Source organism: Aythya fuligula, chromosome 3 (genome assembly GCF_009819795.1).
Source record: "Aythya fuligula isolate bAytFul2 chromosome 3, bAytFul2.pri, whole genome shotgun sequence".
NCBI lineage: Eukaryota > Metazoa > Chordata > Aves > Anseriformes > Anatidae > Aythya > Aythya fuligula.
This window is the reverse complement of record NC_045561.1, coordinates 24,774,861-24,797,605: the sequence shown is the minus strand read 5'-3', so window position 1 is coordinate 24,797,605 and position 22,745 is coordinate 24,774,861. Positions and strand designations below refer to the sequence as shown.

The following is a 22,745-nucleotide window of genomic DNA, read 5'->3' as shown; positions in this document are numbered from 1 at the left end:
AATGCTTTTGATATTTTCTTCTGAAGATATGAAGCCCACTGAAGTACAAGGCATTCCTATACTTCAAAATGCTCAACTGATGAGCAACTTCATAAAAATGAAATCCAGTCCAGAGAAACAAGTTTCAATTGCAGGTAGAGTGATCTATACCATGACAGTAAATAGGAAGTGCATTCCCTGAGAGCTGGCACAGGAAGGGGCTGGATGGCAGAACTGGTATGAATTGAATTGAGGATGATATAAAGATGGATGAGATTATATGTGCATATCAGGTCATTCATAGCTTAAGTGATTTATTCTCTTTAATGCTTGAGGATTTTTCTCCTTTCAGACATGGTTACTATTCATAAAGAACACCTCAAATAAAATGAGATCATATTCTAGAGGGTGGAATGGAATTTAACAATGTGATTTTTTTCAGAGCTAACCATGTGAAGCCATGACACTGTATATTCCATAACTGTCCCATTAGGATTGTACACAGGACTGGGGAACCAAGATTTTGGTAGGTTTCTTGCTGTTCTCTTGTGGTGTTGTACATTTTTTTTATTTTGATAACACAATCTCTCTGAAGTCCAAAGACAAACTAAGACACTACCTTACTATTGGTATCTAGTACAGTGTCTGTTTCCATACTACCAGGCATCAGAGCAATTAAAGATGTCATCTTAAAACAAAAATACTGTAGTAGAGTAGTTCCTACTTAGAACAAATTAGTTGGCATACTTTCTCAGAGTAAGAGGAAATGCCATGCTGTGTAGGATGTAGTGTCAGTATACCACTATCTGCAACAGAAAGAGAAAGTGATAAGCAAGCTGAAACGTTAGGATGTGGGTGGATTTGTTATTGGTTTTGGGGGAAAGAAAAAAACCCTCTGTGGAGCATTTGCTTTGTTACAACATCAGTGAAGCAAGTTGTTCAGTGAGTCTGTTCTAAAAGTGCTATGCTTTAAGGGCTTAAATGACTGGTCAGGAAACAACACAAAAGGGAAGAAGGCTGGCTCTGTACATGCAACTTTTCTGGGTACTTGTTTATTATTTCTTGTTTTTGCTTTATTTTTTGCCTTCAAGACGGGCTGAACATTGAGGTGATCTGAAACTGCATTTCCAAAGACACATGTGGTGTCAGTCTGTTTTAGGACTGAATTGCAGGGAAAGAAACAGGTATAAATAAGCAGCTAGCACTTGTTGAAATGAGTCCTTCCAAACAGAAGTGCTTTGTCCTGCATGATAGCCCTGTTTTTTTCTGTGCTTTAGAATGACAGCATTTTACTTTCTTAGCAATTGTACATGAAATTCTCCGTGAAGATGGCATGCTTGATGTCTTTTTCTATTAGTATTAACAAAAGAGTGTTTTATTTTAATAGTGATGTTGAAAATTCACCCTTTTGTTAGACTACTTCAACTTTTTAAATCCATGGAACAGCGCAAGCAATGCAGAAAATCTGGGGAGTGAAGTTCCTGAAAGAGGGACACTGAAATATGGAGAACAGTGTCTTTTTTTACATCTTTTAATAACGTCTGGTGCACAAAAACCATGAGTTGCCTGAGCTATTATTGCTGTAGTTGCAATGAGTTGTGAACACTGGCTGTATGGGTAAGATGGTTTTCTGTGAGGCTTAAGTTGAAATGTGCTGCTCCAAGCACTCAAAGGTGGGCCAATTACTATGAGCTTGCCTGTGGAAGCTGGAGGTCTTTTGTGCAATGTGCATACTCCATCACAATCACAATGATGAAGCTGAAGTTTTCATTTAATTGCCACCTGATTACTACAGCCATAATCTTTTAATTTTTTTGCTTTTCTATCCCTGAATTAAGGGGAATGGGTTGGGGGGGTGGCGTGGGAAATATGGACTATAAGTGGTTTTGGAGCACTCACCTAGAGACCTTTATAGTTGAATGTTTTTTCAGTCTTTTCTTGGTGTTGAGCTTTCACATTCCCACTGATGGCAAATGCATTTCTGTCTCTTAATCACTTCTAGAGAATGAGGTTTTAATGTTTAGATTGGCTTTCAGCATTGGCACCCCAATTTGTGAATGCTTCAGTAAATGTGTGATTGGACAGCTCATCTGTGTATGTCTGTGGTAGCAGCTTCTGAAAATGTCAAGACTGATAGAAATTGGGTTCAGTTTAAACATCAATTTGGGACCTGGACAAGTTGGATTGATGGGCAGAGGTCAATGGGATCAGATTCAACAAGGCCAAGTGCTGTTGTGGCCAAAGTGCAGGACACAACCCCATGCAATTCTACAGGCTTGAGGCAGAGTGGCTGGAAAGCTGTGCAGAGGAAAAGAATCTGGGGGTGTTGGCTGACACTCACCTGAACATGAGCTAGCAGTGTGCCCAGGTGGCCAAGAAGGCCACTGGCATCCTGGCTTGTATCAGAAATGGTGTAGCCAGCCGGGCCAGAGAGGTGATCGTCCCTCTGTACTCTGCTCTGGTGAGGCTGCATCTCGGGTGCTCTGTTTAGCTTTGGGCCCTTCGGTAGAAGAAGGACATCAAGGCCCTGGAGTGTGTCCAGAGAAGGGCTACAAAGCTGGTGAGGGGCCTGGAGCACACGTCCTGTGAGGAGCGGCTGAGGGAACTGGGGTTGTTTAGTCTGGAGAAGAGGAGGCTCAGGGGAGACCTCATTGCTCTCTAAAACTGCCTGAAAGGAAGGTGTGGGGAGCTGGGGGTCGGCCTCTTCTCACAGTAACTAGTGATAGGCCTAGAGGGAATGGCCTCGAGTTGTGCCAGGGGAGGCTTAGGTTGGAAATAAGGCGACATTTCTTCTCAGAGTGGTCAGGCATGGGGAAGGAGGACAGAACTCTTACGTTACTTCAGTGGGCTCTACAGATACAAGGAGTAAAGCATATGCAATACTGTTCTCTTCCAGTTCTATTAACTACCTCTTTTCCAGTGATTAGGGTAATAATGATTTGGATATCTGTCAAGGCAAAAGAAAAAGAAATGGTTTAATGAGCAGTCAGGTGCTGATGAAAATGCATAATTCAGATTCTCCATCACTTGTATCGAGAGCTGCAGTATCTAGAGCTGCAAGTGCTTAAAGTGTTATGCATGTGGAGAGTCACCACTTTAAAAAAAAAAAAAAAAAAAACAACCTGCTTCTAGAGGAAGATGTTTAAACTTGAATACCTAGCACATTTTACATTTTCAAAACTAATGAACCTTATTATGTTAACTTACCCTGCATGCACCAGTTTGTTTCTCTGTAACAGAATTTTGGTTATACAGAGTCATAAGGTAAAAGTAGATGTAAGAGTTTTAAAGCTCAAAACTCAAGGAATTTTCATGAACTACAAATAACTATCATAATATGCATTCTAGAAACAAAGAAATTGCTTATTAAGTATCATGCTTTTTTTGCTTTTCAAACAGGTGAACCAAGGGTGGCATTTCTGGAATATATCTACTTTTCCTTCCAAGGAGAAGATAAATGCATTAAGCTAGTGAAGTAATTCTGGTAAGAATCTTTTCTGTTACTGAGAATGTTATATGTATAAATATTCAGTCTTGCCACTGAAAGAAGCTCTTTCTATTATTATTACTCACAAACTTCTTCTTTCCTAACTTATTCTTACTTGTATGTAAATGTTTCCTGATCGTGCAGTGTTAATCTTTCTGCTACATTTCAATGATCTTAAGTCATTTGGCCCCCTTCGTGGATGTTCTGTGCTTGGATGTTATGAAAGTATTTGAGTTTTGAAGATTTTACTTCAACTGTTTACATAAAAATGAAGAGTTAAATGTGCTGTGGTATTCATTAAATGGGTTTTACGTGGATTAAATATTCTTGTTATTCTAGTTACCACAGATTTTTTGTCTTGCCTTCATCAGTGATCTGATCAGTTTTCTACAGCGATGTGTACATAGTAGTGATTGCCACCCACTCAGTTGATTTTGTTTGAGGGGAAACACTGTTGGGGTTAAGTCTAAAGCATTATATTTATAAAGCTCCCACATTAATCTTAAGTCACTACTTTTTCTTTTTTCCCTTGAAGCAAGGTGTATATTGCTTGAATACATAACAGGGTAGAAAATGTCTTTAATAAAACATTTAAGAATGCATTTCCTATAAATTGTTTAATAGCTACCTGTTGTCCCTGTGTTTTTCAGCTTAAATGCATTTTAGAAGCAGATGAAGATTGAAGCTCACATCCAGCTTTTTTTTAAAGTGAAATTTAGTAATTAACTTTAATTTATGCAATGTGAAGGAATGCTGTGTATCATGGGATTCACCTATTAGATTTATAGAACAAGTGTTTGGAATAATCAGCTGTTAGCTAAGGTCTCACTGAAATTCTCAAAGTTTATCTTTCCTATTCCTTTCTACCTTATTGTTATATTGAATCCTCTGTCCTACAAATCTTTCATGCTTCGGAAGTGGGCAGATTGTGAAGAAATGCCAATTCTCTCCCCCCATCTTTTCTATAAGGAATGCATTTTCTGCACTATTTAATTTCTGTACTTCCCTCTAATTACAGCTCAGACATGAGCAGTGCCAGTAACTCACTGGCACGGGAATTTTTGACGGATGTCAATAGACTGTGCAATGCAGTGGTCCAGAGGGCAGAGGCCAAGGAAGATGAAGAGGAAGAAACTCATATGGCAGCACTGGGACAATACTTAGTTCAAGGCCGTGGGTTTATTTTGCTGACCACATTGAACTCCAGTATTGATCAGGTAATAGTTTTTCTTACCTCATTTTAAACCTTTTTGTGTTGAGTTTTGAAGGGGTTTGTCTGGCTTGTGTTTATGGTGCTGGTTTTCTTGCCCTTCTTGTGTGTGCGCAAATTAATTAGACTAGAAGTTTAGAAAGATAAGTTGCAATTACATTCTGTCCTTCACCAAGAACAAAACATAGCTAATATAACTGTTTGCCAGATGATACTGGTGGCTATTAAACTTCTGATTAGTTAAGTCGTGTAAAACTTGAGTGCAGCAGCTGGGTGGAAAGAGGCAATAGGTTAGGATTTTTAAAAAGCATGAGTCTGTTTGGGGAATCTACAGCTGAAACTGACAGTTATTACTTTGAGAAGGTTCTTCTAGTTTAAAGCAATAAAATAATGTTAATTAACATACATATTTCATTTTGGGGGGGGTAGTGGGGAGAGGAGTGTCATGCATCTTTCAACAAAAATTCTGAGGATGGTCTCTTGTTGACTGTCATGTGAATGGATGATCGATATTTGAGTTGTCCTGTTTAGAGTCCATCCCAGAATCCCATATATGCCATAACTGTAGATTTAAAAAAAAAAAAAAAACCTTTAAATCCTTATTTCCTAACTACCACTATCCTTCACTGATGGTGTAATTTCAGGAAAAGGCTCCAAAATCTTAAGCTCTGCCTATTCAGAAAACTTAATTGAAATGTATTTGCTTTGTTCTTCCCCATCTTATGTGTTGTACTGTTTTGTAGTTCTCTACTTTGCATCCAAGAATGAAAAGAGGTGGGGAACAAGAAAGCAAATACAAGTCACTTTGTAAAAGTAGATCTAATAAAATGGAAGTTTAATTATCAGTCTAATTTGTAGAGGGGTTATTGATGGACATGTGTTTCTGATTCAATCTTTGGAATATTCAAGCTTGAACTATTTCAGTTGGTTTCATTCAAAGGAACATTTTTTTCTGTGAAATACCAGGTGATTTACCAGTGAGGTGTTTCTTGAACCAAACCAAGTGAATAAGCTAGCATGAAGAAATTCAGATAGGCATATGCAAAAGTAGCTGATGCTGCTTTGCAAGGTGTCATTCATTTTACTTATTGACTCCAGTAGATTAGCTGCCTAATTTCTTAAAACTTCAGCAAGTACTCTGAATAATTAATCTATTAAAATATTTAAGTAGATACCATGTTAAGTTTTTTTTTTTTTACTTCTGTCCTGTCTAACATTTGCGAATGTGTTTCTAAGGACTCTGAATCCAAAATCTTTGTAAATAAAGGTGTGTGCAAACATTTCAAGTCACTTTTAAATTCTAGGCTTCAACTAAAAGCAGATAGGTAAGAAGTCATAAAACTTTATTAACAAGCTTACTCAAAGTTATCTTCACACATCTTAATCTCATTGCTACCTTGAATACTTGGGAAAAGATATTCCTTTCACCGCGTATCCCTGAATGGTGGTAACTACCAAAATGGTCAAGTCAGACTTCTTTGAAGAGGAAAAAGATGGGATTTCTTGATCTTTAGGACTGAAACCACAGTGGTAGTGATGCACAGCAATGAGTAAATTAATTGTTAGAGTCCTTTATCTTCTACTGTTTCTGTCTGTCTTAAAATCCAAGTAGGATTGAGGTATTTTAGTAATTAATCTGTTTTCTGAATTAAGAATCATTCTTCTTCCTATATTTTTACCACTTCATTGTGAGTCAAAAACATCACTTGATAAGTGTTTCATTGGTGTAAATGTCAGTCTGGATAAAGTAGAAAGCTTCACATGATTCTCTTAACTTATATTTCTGTAACTACAGAAACTTCAAACTTTTCCCAAGCTTCATGTTGACTTTGACTAAATCCACAAGTATTTGCTTTTGTCTTTTCCTTTCCTGGTTTTCCTGTTTGATTTTTGCAGAAGCATAATAAGTATCTTAGATGCTTTCTTATTGGCTGCAGGTAATGATTGTAGCACTCTTAGTGGTTAGGTCATTTTTCCAGTGTGCAAAACAGAAGAAGGGCTTAGGGAACTGAACGTTTATAGCTTGTAAAAATAAACCTGAAGATTAATCTATTCAGGAAAAAAAAGTACAAAAGCTTATTTCTGTTTTGTTTCTAACATAGGAGCTGACATGTCGGGAAGAACTTCTGACTCTTCTTCTGTCACTTTTGCCACTGGTGTGGAAAATTCCTGTCCAAGAGGAAAAAGCAATAGGTAAATTTTATGAGTTACGGTATTAAGGACCTGGAAAAGAGTGGTGCATTGTATTTGTATATTACTATGGAGGCAAGGAATTTGAAAGAGTATGATATTTTCACTGAAGAGGAAATGTTTAATGGTGAGGTAGGAAGAAAAACTTACTGGTTCTTAGTGTGATACATGCTGGTGCTGTAGACTGATTAGAGGTAAGTTAAGGAAGACTTCACTGAAATTGAAGAGAATAGGCATAAAGTGTAATTAATATCAGTTATAGTATAAAAGTGCAATGAAATGGTAAGGAGAGAGGCTCTGAAAATAGAATAATACTATGTGATGATGAACAGACCCAGGTTGCGTTTCTTAGTTGGATGTTCTGTGTCAGAAAAACTGATGTGCTAATAGAGGAATTAAACCACGAGAGTTCAGCTGCTGAAGAATCAGTTTAAAGCAAAATAAAGAAATAAAAGGTATGATAAAGAAGTTAAAGGTATATATACAAGGTAAACCTTCACAAGAAGCGAACCAGGAAAAGACAGCCAAGATTATTTTCGGAGGGGGGGAGGTGTTTACATTTGTTTGCTTTCTTAAAGGGTAAAACAGATGATGAAACAAATGAAAAAATGGTCTGTTTGTTAATGTTTGGAGACCTAAGGTATTTTAAATGCAAGCTTCATGTTACTTTTATGTAATTAACTACCCTGCTTGCATCTTTCTTCCATGGTCCTGGAAGCAGGATTGAATTAAAGAAACATTTTGGTCTCGTGATAGCTTACTGAGTCTTCCAGTTTAGTTTAAAATGCTGGTGTATTAATAGGATAAGATATACTGGTTTTGCACTTCGCATAATGCACATTTTTTCCTACTACAACCTTCCATCTTGTATTACTGATGCAGTAAAAATGATGTATTCAGTTGTACCCCAAGAGCTGTGTTTCCTTGGTCTGAAATAATGTCTTGACCCATCTGTATTAGGTAACTTTTTTTGTTCTGTGAGGAAAATTATTTTGTGAATTACTTTTAATTCCTGCCTCCAAAACAGATTATCCTTAAGCAACTATGACTGTGAAACAACAAGGAACAGTCATTCTTGCACATGGAAGCACTTTCCAGTTTAATGGTCGTATCTGTAGTGTGGGCTTTTGGGGCTTTGTTTTTTTTGGGGTGGTGAGGAGTTACTCTCAACTATCACATTTTTTTTAAATACTGAACTTACTGGATGATGAATGTTTGCAGTTGTTTTATGCTAGGTATTCTATTCACCAAGGCATCCAGATACCATCGTGCCATTATTCAGAATGGACTTTATCCAAGAGCACAGCCAATTTTTTCCACCTGCTTTTGCAAATTACAGTCTGAATCTACTAGTACAAGAGAACTGGAAAAACTTGTATTTTATTCTTCAAAGTCATCTTGCCAATTGAATCAGACTTAAATTTCATATTTGCCATTTTATACTGAGTAACTGAAAGGTGTTCAGTCTTGGCTTTCGTGGGAACATTCCACACCTTAATCAGTACTCCTTTCCATCTTCTTGTCCCTGATTATTGCAGTAAGTCTACAACTTTTGGCTGTTGCTTTTGTTTGGAACAAAGCTCAAGTGATTGAAGCCTGTGTACTTCAAGATAAGCGGTATTTCTAAGTAGGTATTTTTTCCCTGTTACCACCAATACTCAACTGTTTTTTGTATGCTCTTATAAGAGGGCTATGAGTGAAGGCACTCAGCTCCTATAGCAGCTGAGATGCATAAAGCAACAGTGAGTCATCAAACTGAAGACCTTTTTTCTTCCCTTTAAGAAAGCTTTTTTTCCTTGTTGTGGGATGGGGTTGTTTCACAATGCTTATTGTGAGACTTGGAACATACAAAATGGTATGCTCAAAATAAATATTATTAGTGTTACTACCTAAAACTGCTTCCACAGCTAAGTAATAAAAGAGATCTCAGAGCTGGTATCTTGCTGATTAATAATTTATTACTGCTGTATTAGTGTAAGATAACCAAACTTGAACTGAGTATAACTAATGGATTATGGTTTTGTTTCCCCATATCTTATCTGTAACAGGCAAAAGATTTTTTTCAAACTAAGCTTTCTTCCGCTTGCTCCCCAAACAGATCTTTCATGTTCCTTGATATAACCTTATATTTTAAGAGAAGGGAATAGATATGCCTACAATAAGTTCTGGGAAACTAGCACATTTTTATCTATCCCTAATTGAAAAATTAACTCTGTCTCGGCTTTCAAAGTAAGCCAGTGTTGTTCCTAAATGTCAATTTTTTACTGACTTAGTGTATGTCTGTTGTAAATGTCAGACATAGGCAAAAACATGGCCTATTAAAATAGTATTTTTCATGTTTTTGAAGCAAAAGTATTGAAGCATTTTTCTTTTATGTTTTTAACATTTTCTTGAATGTTTCTTTAATGTTCCTTTGTTTTTCTGTTGCAATAGGTTTTAATATACCCTCTACAGTAGACATCTGCCTAACCAAAGAGAATTCAAGTTCTGTGAAATCTACTCAGGAAAAACTAGGATTAGATGGAAGCACTCGTTCATCTCTTCAGGCTTCTGTAAAACTAAATCCTCGATCCCGAAAAAGTGGACATGTGCGCAAAACCACCCATCGTTACTCTGTGCGAGATGCGAGAAGATCTCAGCTGTCCACTTCAGATTCAGAGGGAAATTCTGATGACAAGACTACTGTAATGATGAAACACAGACGCTCCCAGTTCCTGCAGCCTTTTTTAACACATTCAGTTAGGGAAAGCTACCTTGTAGGTAGAAGTGACTACTTACCTGCTGAAACGGTACCAAATTCTAATCTTGATGCCCCTAACGTAGAAAACTCCAGCCAAATTACTCCAGCACATGAGCTCAACCCAGAGATTTTGAATGAGCCAGTTGCAGGAATTGCTGGGAGTAACACGGATAACTCTCCTTTTGACTTATGCCATGTATTATTGTCACTGTTGGAGAAGGTGTGCAAATTTGATATTAGTTTGAATCACAGTTCTGCTCTTTCAGCTAGTGTGGTGCCCACATTAACTGAATTCTTGTCAGGATTTGGAGACTGTTGCAATGTCAGTAACACTGAAAATGAAGTAGTTTCTGCAGGGTGGACAGAAGAACCTGTGGCTTTGATTCAAAGGATGCTCTTTCGAACTGTACTGCATCTTATGTCTTTAGATATTAGCAATACAGAAACAATGCCTGACAATTTACGAAGAAATTTAACAGACTTACTTAAAGCAGCATTAAAAATCAGAATTGGCTTAGAAAAGCAACCTGATCCTTCCCTTCCAGGGTACAAGAAAACACTACAGCAGCCAGTTCAGGATGACTTTGTATTTTCTAAGTGTCATCACAGAGCTTTGCTTCTACCAGAGGTTATAGAAGGAGTCTTGCAGATCTTGATCTGCTGCCTACAGAGTGCAGCCTCTAATCCGTTCTACTTTAGCCAAGCTATGGATCTGGTTCATGAGTTCATACAGCATCAGGGATTTAAGCTGTTTGAAATAACAGTACTTCAAATGGAATGGCTGTGTATGAAGAATGAAGGAGTAACTGGGGAAGCCTCAGAGCATCTGAAAGCCCTTATCAACAGCATCTTGAAAATAATCAGCACTGTCAAAAAAGTGAAATCAGAGCAGCTCCATCAATCAATGTGTACAAGAAAACGGCACAGACGATGTGAGTACTCTCACTTCATGCATCACCACAGAGATCTCTCTGGGCTCTCTGTGTCTGCTTTTAAAAACCAAGCTTCCAAAAATCCATTTGAGACAGCTGATGGAGAAATTCATTATCCTGACAGATGCTGTTGCATTGCTGTTTGTGCACACCAGTGTTTGCACTTGTTGCAGCAAGTTTCTCTGAGCAGTACTTGTGTTCAAATTCTCTCGGGTGTACATAATGTAGGAATATGCTGTTGTATGGACCCAAAATCTGTGATTGTTCCATTGCTTCATGCTTCCAAGTTACCGATATTAAAAAACTTTCAACAGCACATACTGAACATCCTTAACAAGTTTATATTGGATCAGCTGGGTGGAGCAGAAGTTTCTCCAAAAATTTTACAGGCGTCATGCAATATATGTACTGTTGATTGTGATCAGCTTTCTCAGTTGGAAGATGCCTTGCAAGGCAACTCTAATGATGCTGGTCTTGCATCTAGTTCCTCTTGCAGAGTTCAGGGAATTCTGCCTAGCAGTGGATCTGAAGATATGTTACTGAGATGGGCTGCATTAGAGGCTTATCAGGACATTGTTTTTGAAGAAGACAAACTACGTGGCATGCAGATTGCAAGCCATATCTGCCACTTAATCCAAAAGGGAAATGCAGTGGTCCAATGGAAACTATATAACTGTATTTTTAATCCAGTGCTTCAGAAAGGAGTTGAGCTAGCTTGCCATGCTCAACAACTGGGAATAACTACAGCTGATAAACACACATGCAGTTACCATAGCCAGTGCTTGCCTTATGAAGTACTTCAGATTTATTTGCAGATACTCCCTGTGTTGTTTAAATCCAGGTTGGTTGATTTTCTGCTTATTAATGGGAAAACATGCTGTTTATGTAGTACAAAGCTTTATGTATGTTACTGAGTAGAACACAAACCTTTTTTGGACAGTAGTTTGCTTTGGATATTGGGGGGGGAGGGAGGTGGGATATAAGATCAAAACAAGATTTACTCCTAGATTCGTAAGCCATACCAAGTGAGGGTTCTGCAGTGATGGGCCATGGCCTCTAACAAGTCAAAGCAAAGCATGAAAGCATGTAGAAACACAATCTTTGACATACTCTTTGCCTCTTAATTCCTCATGCTGAAGTGAGTCAGGAATGCTGAACATGTCACTTTTCTGTGGTAATTAAACCACTCAATTTTCTAATATGTTTCCATTTTTCTAATGTTTACAGAACACTAATCATTTAAAATGGTTCAAAAAGAAGAACATTCTTCTAGGGATTGAAGTAAATTCCATATTTATTGTGGAGTCAATCAAGTAGCTGTTGAATAAATTTCCATTTATGATTATTAATAGGAATGTGTCATTTTTTCCATTAAAGTTTCTGATCATTTCTCCTGGAGTCCTGATAAACTGAAATTAGTTTAATAGGGTTACGTAGGGTTACCTGAGATGGTTATGAAGAATAAACTAGTATTCCAATGTTCATGAAGGCTTGCCTAATACATTTCTAATATTTATCCTAATCTAAACAGTCAAACTATAAATTTCTGAAGAAGCATGTAGTGAAAAGCCCTTTGTGGCAAAGAGATAAGAGAATTAGTTTAGATTTATAAAACAAACAAAAAGCCTTTAAGGTATCTTACCTACCACTGGCTTAAAACTTGTATATATACAAGTCAGTACATGACTTACTTCTTTCTAGAGTGCTTATCTCAGTTACAGTGAAAGCTGATGCTTCAGAAAGGAAGATGGAGAGTAGGGCAGGTGTCTGCAAGCCAACACAGAACATTAAGAAACTTACAGATCCTTTCTTCAAACTGCTTGAGTTCAATGTACTATGTGGAGAGTAGAAAGAATGGAAAAAGATACTTGGAAATACCCCCCATATTTTTTAATATTAAACTTTCTGGCACAACAATAGTACAACGCTGTGCTTCAAATGCATTTCAGATAAAATTCAAGAGTTTTTTTGCAACTGTTAATACATTTTACTAGCTATGTCTATTTAAGATCTCAAGTTTGAGAGATTCTCTACTTCCTAACTTCCTAGTGAGGTCATAGCCATGAAAGACATCAAGATATTGACTAGCTACAATTGCTAATAAAAACTAATAAAAAGTGAAGTGGAAGTTAAATGCATGTTATAGAGTTAAACACCTTTTTTAATGCTTTGAGTATCATACATCTGTGTTCTGTGTTTTAGTGGTTAACCAATGTTATTTCCTACATTGTGTCTTACAAAAAAGAGATTGAGTTTTCCCATCACATTCCTGAGATGGGACACTTAGAGCAATTACTGTAAATGCCATCTGTCCCTGGTGTTAATCAGGTGTGGACCAGAGGATTATTTTTGGGTATCTCATCTTATGAATAGCTTATGAGGTCTTAGGAGCTACATGAATTTTTGTTCCTCTTATGAGGTAACTCTTATGCTTTCTCTTACAGGATAATTAGGAACTTGTTTCTTAGTTGTAATGGAGTGAATCAGATGATTGAGTTAAACTACTTAGATGTTTTAAGAAGCCATTCTTTGAAAGTGTTAGGGACTTTGATACTCTGTCTTGGGGATCAGCAGAAAGAACAAGCAATGCCAGAACTAGAAGACCTCAGCAATGAACATCAGATGTCTACGCCTGACTTGCCTGCATCTCTTTGTAGCCAGCACATTGTTTCAGAAGTGCCCCAAAGCCTGAGCAAGTTTTATGCTGGCCTGAAAGAGGCTTACCCCAAAAAGAAAAAGTTTGAGAGTCAAGACACTCATGTCAACACAATAAACCTATTCCTCTGTGTTGCTTTTTTATGTGTAAGTAAAGAAGCAGATGGTGATCTGGATTCAGCTAATGACTCTGAAGATACATCAGGATATGATAGTACAGCCAGTGAGCCGTTGGGCCACAAATTACCATTTCTGTCACTGGAAAGCCTTACTTTGCCCTCCCTGGAACACATTCACCGTGCTGCAGATATTTGGTCGGTGTGTCGTTGCATCTATTTCTATAGTTCAGTTTTCCAGAGACAGTTCCATAGACTTAGAGGCTTTGAAGCATGCCACAGACTACTCATCCTCATAATTCAGAAACTTGCAAAACACGAGAAGGAACAAGAAAAAAATGAGAAAGTACTGAGTGACAGCAAAAGTTCACATGGGAGTCCTCGTCTCAACAAGGATGATGCTGTTCAGTTCCTGAAGAGCAGGGAGATGACACAATCAGAGCTCAATAATGCTGACCGTCTTGCTGGTGCAGAACAGCTGGTGCCTGAGTGTGTCTCTTGTGACATCTCTGTGAGTGGGGAACATGCTTCAGTTACATCAGTTGTAAATCTTGAAGAGATTAAGACTTCTGTAAGAGAAGAGACTGAGTGGGCACTTCAGGGTATCAGGCTTCTGGAAGCTCTGCTGACAATTTGTCTGCACAGTGCAAGCACCATCCAGCAGAAGATGGAAGGGGAGGTTTTTCACCAGGTACTGTGTAACTTCCCTTAGCTTACCTCACTCATATTTGTTATGTATGGTATTACTTTAATAATAATCCAGTCAGAAGTTCTTCTGGAGATTAAAGGTTTACGTTCTTACTCTGGTACCATAATTTGTGTCATGCCTCAAGTGTACTGTTTAACTGTAGGTGTTGTAGTTGGTGGCAGTGGTCAGCAGGCATGAAGGAGTGGGAGTAAGCAAATGGACAAACTGGCAGTTGCTGTTTCTGGGAAGGCATTCCCCGTGCGTCAACTTGTTTCCCTTTTTCTGTACCCAGTAAAATACTGGTTAGGACCCTGTGCCTGTTTGTCCTCCAAAATTATCTTTGTCTTCTGCTCTTTTTGGTTGGATCCGTGTTTGTGCCAGTTTCTGCTTTCTCAGAGGCCGAGGGAGAGTGTTCTAGAATGGCAGAATAATCCAGCCTAGATGAGATTTTTACCTTTGTGGCATTTGAGTTGTATTTCCAGTTTATTTTTTCATTCATCTATTACAGTTTGAGCCATCGTGGTCAGTGTGGCCAAGGGCTTAACATTGCATGCTCTGTTCTGGATTAATGCATCTTGAGTCCGAGGGAAGGCTGATCCTAGGAGATGAATTTTTTTCTTCTGTAGCCTAAGGTGGTCCTGACTAGAGGAAAGGGATGGTTTCCTTGGCCAATACATGCAATAGTAGATGTTGACTACTGTAAATTGCTGATGATTTCTTTGTCTGGTTGGGTATGGCCTGTTCTTTCTACTTTTTTATCCTGTGCAGTTCTTTTGTCTAGTCCATGCTCTATGGAGGCTGTCTGAGCTGATGGGTGAGAACGGTGAGAGAGACTTCTTTTCTGAAAGGGTCTTCACTGGATAGTGTGTGACAGAGATGAGATTGAAGGATTATTGCATAGGGAAGACATGAATTGTATGCAGTACCTTGCGTGTAATGTTTTTGATGAAAATGCTGAGCAGAGCACGGTGCTTGAGAAAAGGAGTATTAGAGGGCACAGATACTGAAGACACCCGAAGAAACAGTTGCTTAAGCTTTAGAGGTGAATTAATTCAGCATACCACCAAAAGCTGTTGATTCATGGAAGACAACTTTGATGTGCTTTATTATTTTAACGGCCATTTTTAATTGTACTTGGCAGTTTACTATAAAAGCAGGAGGAAGTAGGTACAGGTGAGAACTAGAAATGGGTGTTTTTTCTGGGCCACCTGTTGTTTTCCTTAAGTTGGACTTTTCACCCGTGATCTTGTTAACCTATCTAGTAATAGTAATGTGGTGTGGTCTAAATGCACTCTGCACTTAAAGCTGTTTCAGAGGCGTTTATTTTTGAACCATAGTGCTTTCAATTTTTTAGGAAACAGAAAGTTGCCTGGATTTTTCCATGTGCAGATTGCTTAAACTTGTCATGGCAAACATGACAAGTCTCTGTTACCGCAGGAGACCTCAGTGAAGCCTGGTAGTTCTAGCTGGGAAATCTAATCAGTGTAGGTGGAAGGAAGTTCTTAATTGGGATACTGGACTATTTTAGTTAGCCAAAACAGAGTAACATGAATCAAAATGTTTGTCTCTTCCAAACTGTAGAATGCTTCTGTGGATGATATCTTGCTCCAAATAAGAGAACAGCTTGCTCAGTCAAAAGTGCTAGAAACTGCCTTGGCAAAGCCTCTGTTTGATTCACTGCTCCGTGTTGCGTTGGGCACATTCTCTGCTGATCTGGATCGTTCTGAAGAAAAAATAGAAAAGGTATGAAACACCAATTAAATAGATAGTCTAATTCTGAATACTGCAAGGTTTTCTAGATCAAGTTTTTGTTGTTTGGGTCTGTGCTTTTAAATGAGATAAGACATTTAAATGTTTGGTTCTTGTGGTTGTTGAAAAAGAATTCTCTGATTCTAATGTGTTTATGTTGAATGATGGTTATTCATGTGCTGCTCTGAAATGAGTCATGCCCCCCCCCCCCCTCCAAAAGGAGAAAGCTCCAATTATACTTTATAGAAATCCATGAAGTTCTCCTCACTCTTCCATTCTGTAGCAGGGAATGGAAAAACTCTCAGAGGAGAGCATCAGAAGGTGGATGTTCACTCACATTAGGGGCTGCAGACGTATCTTCACCGAAGAGTGGATGTCAAAATCCTAACTTACAGTGATTTTTGCAGCAACAATTTTTCTTAATGCATTGGGTACTTGTTTCCCAAAACTTTGGGTAGCTAGAAGGAAATATCCGTCTTTGCAGAATCCATGTTCTATGTAAGAATGATGTATCCTTAGAAAGAATCTCAGTTTTTTTGTCTTTTTTTTTTTTTCTTTCCCCAATGGGCATAGAGAAAGGTTCTTGAAGGTTCTAAGCTACTTACTGTTCTGAACTAAGATGGTAAATTTGTTTGGTGTGTTAAACAGACACATTACACTGAAAAGGAGCCTGTGTCACAACCTGGAGATATTTCTGACGAAGCTGAAGAATCACAGTGCTGTAGCCTTAAACTTTTTGCTGAAGAGGAAGGATATGAAGCAGATAGTGAAAGTAACCCAGATGACAGTGAAACCAAGGTTGAAGGTAAACTTGAACTTTCTGAATATGCAAAGCAGTCTTTACAACATAGCCAACCTTACTTGTCTTTTTGAGGTGTACAAAAATAGGGTAGCTAAGGGGTTCTAGTTCTGGTAGGATCCAGTTTCATTTGGAGAGTCTGTCTTTACACTGAGTGTTAAAAGAAGTGTTTTTGTCCTGGTTTATATGATTCTTGCTCTGAAGTCGTGTTGGGTTGTCTTGGTTGAAATGTTTTATGGTGATCTAGAAGCAGTTTTCTCCAGAGATGCTTATCAGTAGGTAGTTTATCAATAAAGGTTCAAAATTTTATGTAGTTTTATAGTTGCTAAAAAGCGCGTAGTCTAGTCTAACCTATTTTCATTCAACAATTGATATGCAAGTATTTCACTTTTTTGTGTAACTTAGAACGCATTTTTTTTGTGCTGAACACCTAGATACTTAAATTTTAGTATAATATGAGGTAATCATGAACTGTAATAGCAGCTAATAGAACTGCATTTCACTATTATTGTTTACCTGTATGATAAGGCTTTATCCATAGTGATCTAGAGAAGCGTATACAGCATTTTAAAAGCATTTCTGAATTAAAAATTCAAACTGAAATATTTCCACGAAGCACTTTCAAGTAGCATATGTCTGTACCAAATCGTATTAGTTTTAAGTGATGTGTTTTAAAGTCTCACCAAGTTGTGAGAGGGGGGCTTAAATGTTTGTTTCGTGATTGTCATAGAGATATTCTGCCATGCATGTTTCCTGAGTTAAATAACTAAAGAACTGTTTCCTCCAATCTTTTAACATAAAAAAGGTTCATTTAAATTGATGTCCTTTCTTGGCAGGCTCTTAGTTATTTATAGAAGCTGAGGTTCTGATGCACTGCGTTTTACTGTCGTATTTTCAGTTGCGTATTTCATCATTGCAGTGCATGTCCATTTCCCAGCAAATGAAGGCATGTAGTTCAAGAACATGTAATGGGAGAAACTGCATCCTTGCGCTTATGTATTGGCAGGAAAATAAGAAAATCTGAAGCAGAATAGCTTGTAACTTTTATGAATTTCTGAAAAACTGCTGATATGCTAGCGACTGTTTTTGTTTTGTACCTTTGAGATTAGATAAAGTATGTCCTTGGATGTCCTACTTAAGTCTTGCAAACTGTATTTATCTGAGTAATTTTCAATAAGACTGTCTTTTTTCAGGAGCAGATGCAAAGGCAGAACCAGGGTGTACTGATCCTTCAGGTTATTTTAATGACCTAACTGAACACATCAATCAAGGAGAATTAATATATCCTGAAATCTGCATGTTAGAATTGAACTTGCTGTCAGCTGGTAATGCAAGTTTAGATGTGCTTGCTCATGTATTCCAAAGCTGCTTGGAAATTGTCAGCCAGAAGGAGAGAAATGCCACTGTACTTATAGAACAGGTAAAAATGTTATTAAACAAATGCAACACTTCAGAAAACTTCAGAAATGCAGTATTTTCTTTTTATTCAGTTCTGTAGTAACAGTGTAGCTAATAAGGTGAACTCAAACATTATTACTTGTTATGGCATTTGATAAGACTTGAAACAGTATAAATGACTGATATTGCCAATGAAGCTGCATTGCATTAAGAAGTTAACAAACTATACTTAACTACAGTTAGTAGAAAGACAGTTGACCTACAGAGCTTTTGAGTTTCACGGTTTTTCATCAAAACTGTTCAATCATGAAAACTCTGTGTGTGGTTTTAGAAACCATCAAGCTACTGAATATAGAAAACAAAAAAGCAAAGAGTATATATGTACATACATATTTGATACATGTATATTTTGTAGTGTACTTTTAGAAACTTTCAATGCTATGCCTGAAAAACATTTCACTTTTGCTCCTCATAAGTTTATATTAACTATAATATTTATATTAGCTCTAATATTAATCAGCTAAGCACATGTTGATGTCTTTGTGGTAATTTTGAATTTCTGAAGGCTAGCTTGTTTTGCTTTCAAATAACTAAGCTTTAGTAAACTTGTTTTGCAGAAATAAAAAATATAAGTAAGCTTAGTGTTTGTTTATATAATAACTTGGTGAAGTGATGTTAGTGCTTGACAGGTTAATCTGAAAGTGGGAAGAAAATGTTTTATTTTGGTACTTCAAGTCATTGTGTGAATTACTAGCTTTAAATCACTAGTACATATTTTATTTTTCTGAACTTTAGCATGTAAAAAAAATACTATTTTTTCTTTTAGTGTATTTCTAAAAAAGCAAGTATATATCTACAGAACTAACCAGTTTAGAAACTTTGTATATACTTACGAGATTTTTATGTGACATTTAAAATTGCATTTCTGAAGCATGTTGCTCTTAAGTAAATGACTTTCTAGTTACTCTTTAAAATAATCTTGCACAAAAAGGTTGGGGAAGGGTTAAATTTGTGTTCAGTATTGCATCTCTATATACCAACATGTTGTATTTTGTCAAAACCTGTCAAATTTTTTTAATTCTGTTCTGGTTGAGAACACAAGGGAGTAGTTCTCAGTTGCTGAATAGATAGTGGTAAAGGATACTTTCTTGAATCATCTGGATTCGAGAGTCTTTCTGATATGCATTTGAACTGTAATCATGAAAGCATACTCATTAGCAAATATATATTAAAAAAAAAAAGTAAACCAACTAGAATTATTCTTACTTAAATCAACGGTGCATAAGAACTGTTTGGGAAAAAAATACTTTGAGCTTGTGTGTGTTCTTGAGACATGACATTTTCCCCTGTATTTTTGGAACAGGGTGCTGTTAAACACATTTTGGGAGGATTTATGAACATACTGACACAAACGGAATCTAGTTTTCATGGTGAGTACGGGGTCTAGGTTACTTGAACATTTTCTGTAACTTAATGTATATAGCCCCAATTTTTTAGCCATTAATGAAAATGAAAAACATTGTGAATTCACATTCAAAAAAACATTACAAAGTGAATTCATTGGCATGTGTGAATGGATGCAGCTGTCTCTAACTTGTGAGGGATATCTAATTTGTGTAAATACAGGGCTATTTCTGAACTAGTAGAAACTGTTATTTATACACATTCTGCCAGATCTGAAGAGAATAATTGAAACCACAAACCTAGGATGATAATGTTAACAAACACTACTTGGGAAAAATAGCACTTAGCTCACTGATTAAATCTGACTCCATCACAACATAAGCTTTTATTTCAAATTTATTTGTAACCCAAAATTTAGTACTATCTTGATTGTGTTTTTCTAGTCAGAAAATACCCTAGCTAATCCAAGAAAGTGGAAGCAAAGTAAAAACTTATCCTAAGGTAGCTCACAGAATGAGGCTTTTCCACAGCAGGAAATTCTGTAAGCCGTCCCAGGACTTAATCCCTGGCTTTGTAGGAAGAACCTTTGCAATCTATATGCTAGGTTTCCTAGATTTTCAGACTTTTGCAAACCTGGAAGCCCAACTTGCTGTAGTGGTCTAGATTTGTTCAATGGAACTTTAAATGCTAATAGTGTCAGGAAGTAGGTAGATCACTGTAGAATTCATCTTGTAATCATTGCTGCTTCCTGAGTTTGAAATCTTTTCACAAAACACTGAATTCCAAGTTAATTTTTCTTCATAGTTGTATCAAATAGAAATTTATAAAGTTTTTCAAACATACTCTTCAAGAATATTTTCTCTTTATTTTTAGCATGTCAAGTAGTGCTGGTAGACCTGCTAGTTTCTTTGATGAGCTCACAAATAAGTTCAGAAGAGCTCACTCTTCTCTTAAGGATATTTTTGGAGAAGACGCCTTGTACGGTATGTATTCATTAACATCTTACAAAATTGAGAAGGAAAAAAGAATCCTTTTGTGCCAAAGTATTTTGGGAAATAAGGACTTTTTAAGAGCAATGTTGGTTGTTGAAACAACATACTTTCAAAACATGATAGGGAAGTTGGAGAGAAATGAGAGGAGTTTGAAGTCTGTTGTTGAATATACTAGAAACTCCTTTCTTTAGCACAAGAAAACAGGACTTGTCTTAAGCAGATGGACATTACAGTTATGGATGACAGAGTATTGTAATGCTGTAAAATGTGAAGTCTTTCCCTTAGTTATAAAGCATCTGTATTTTAGGAATGGGTGCTGCTTTAACAGCAGAAATTACTTTAAATACTGACTTAAGTTGGTTTGTTTAACGCTGGAATCTACTCCTTGTGTGGGATATACTGCTAAAATAACTAACAGTTGGTTTGTGTGGGAGTCTGTACAAAAAAATGCATGGAAGGAAATTAAGCATTATTGTGGAACATAAAATAGCACCAAACTGGGAAACAAGTCAATCTTTCAAAGGTAGCTTGCAATAATTAGCTATGTACCTAAGGAAACATTAGCTTAAGGGCTCAGGTAGTTTTGCTGCTTGATTATGCAATAACAAAGGGATGGCCTGTGTGTACACTCACACTCCCTCAAACAGGGAGTAAAAGGTGTGGTCTTATTTGAGGTGTAAATTAATCTTCTATTCTAATGTGTCAGAAAAGTGAGATAAGACTGCACAATGGCCACCTACAGTGGTTCAGCTAATTCCTAGGTATTGTAACTTGAAGATTGATCTGCTGTAACTAAATCCCCAACAGTTGTGGGGATTTAGTTACAACTGATCTAGCTACTCACTGTTGTAATTGGGTTTCAGTCTGGATATTTAAGTCCACCTATATTGGGAAAACCATGAATCCAAGTTTAAATGAGGAGTGGGGTTCTGTTTAGTTAAGAGATGATGCTTGATGATGCTTGAGAACATGGTATTAAACAGTTTGATTCTTACTTACTTGTTTGGTTTATTTCTTCTAGGAGATACTGCTTAAGGGTGTATTGAAGATTATAGAAACTAATATTTATATGAACCCATTGCAATACCTTGCTTTCCCTTTACTTTATGGCACAAATTTGAGTAGTAGTTCTTCACAAAAATCTGCTGGCACTTTCAACAGCAAAACTGTTGGACTAGTAAAAAGAGCAAAATTTTCAAAGAACAAGAAAGAGGCAGATGGTGAAAATTTGAGTCACCAGCTGCTTTCTTCTTGGCATGTAGCCCCAATTCACTTGCCTTTAGTTGGACAGAACTGTTGGCCACACATGTCTGAAGGCTTCAGTGTCTCACTATGGTTTCATCTGGAGGGTGTTCATGAAACAGAAAATTCAACAGAAAAGGGGAAGAAGCAAAAGAAAAGAAGCAGACTCTTCTCTGTAAGAGAGAACAGCTTTGATAGCACAGGTGAGGATATAGTACTACTTCTTTCTATGTAGGTAGCAGCGAGGGATTCTGGTTTATTTTTTATTACTAATTGATGTCAGATACAAAGGGTTGCACTTTTTTCCTTATGATGAATATTAACCAGAAGTGATAATAACCTTTCTGATTGTTCTTTGTGTGCTGTAAGATATACTTGGGAACTAAGCTAGGAATGTTTACTTAATAACGAAGCCAGAAGTGTTTTATCTTTGTTAGATTTATGTCTACTTCCTTAGAAATGTAGTGTTTTCATTGAATTTTTAACTTCAGTCAAATGTCTTTATTCTGCTTCATGTTATGTTGGAGGAAATATTCAATGCTGAAGCTGAAAGATCATGGGAGAAGACTGTCATATTTAATTGGTCTCGTGTTGATGAATGGCTTTTGTGTTGTAGCTTTTGTGTTCTTTCTCTTCAATAGAGAGCTACTAAGTCTTTTTGATTTAGGATTTAAATACTGGTACTCTTAACTAAAAGATGTTTTAAATCCATCAAGAGCCTGAGGCTGACTCAGTGTAAATCCTCTAAATTTCCCTGTGTGCCATTATAAATATCAATAGCTGTAAAAACACTTCTCTACATTTTTTAAGGCTTGCTAGCTCCCAAACTGTTTCAAGCTGAATCTCTTGGATTATAGTTTATAAGAGGAAATATTCCTTGAGGTATTCAAAATGCCTCCCAGTCACAATACTTAGGATGCCGTCTACTGTACTTTTACTCAATACAGTTTAAAAAAAAATGTGTTTGGGGGCTGAATCTTGGAAATTACTAGAAACACTTTTGTTAAAAGATATCTACTTGTGCTTCATAAAGCCAAACAAAAATACTGGATGCAAGATCATGTTTAAAGGGTAGTATGATTTGTAAAGAACCAAGTCTAAAGACTTGGTGCACTTGGTCAACACAGGAGATGGCGTTTGTTGAATTAGAATGTATACACATTT

The 22,745-nt window shown here is 37.0% G+C and overlaps 1 protein-coding gene across 3 annotated transcripts in view; it reads left to right on the top strand.

Moving 5' to 3' along the window:
- Positions 1-22,745, top strand: part of LYST (lysosomal trafficking regulator) — an 81,117-nt gene that overhangs the window by 12,293 nt on the left and 46,079 nt on the right. For 2 of the 3 annotated variants that reach the window (XM_032183498.1, XM_032183497.1), the window contains exons 2-12: positions 3,379-3,463; positions 4,485-4,683; positions 6,779-6,869; positions 9,300-11,379; positions 12,983-14,000; positions 15,579-15,740; positions 16,395-16,551; positions 17,739-17,965; positions 19,307-19,373; positions 20,221-20,330; positions 21,361-21,784. In XM_032183498.1, the coding sequence (XP_032039389.1) occupies positions 4,492-4,683; positions 6,779-6,869; positions 9,300-11,379; positions 12,983-14,000; positions 15,579-15,740; positions 16,395-16,551; positions 17,739-17,965; positions 19,307-19,373; positions 20,221-20,330; positions 21,361-21,784 (4,528 nt within the window). In that variant the 5' untranslated portion in view covers positions 3,379-3,463; positions 4,485-4,491. Of the gene's footprint in view, positions 1-424; positions 506-3,378; positions 3,464-4,484; positions 4,684-6,778; positions 6,870-9,299; positions 11,380-12,982; positions 14,001-15,578; positions 15,741-16,394; positions 16,552-17,738; positions 17,966-19,306; positions 19,374-20,220; positions 20,331-21,360; positions 21,785-22,745 lie in introns of those variants that run through there. The other variant, XM_032183496.1, reaches the window with a different exon arrangement.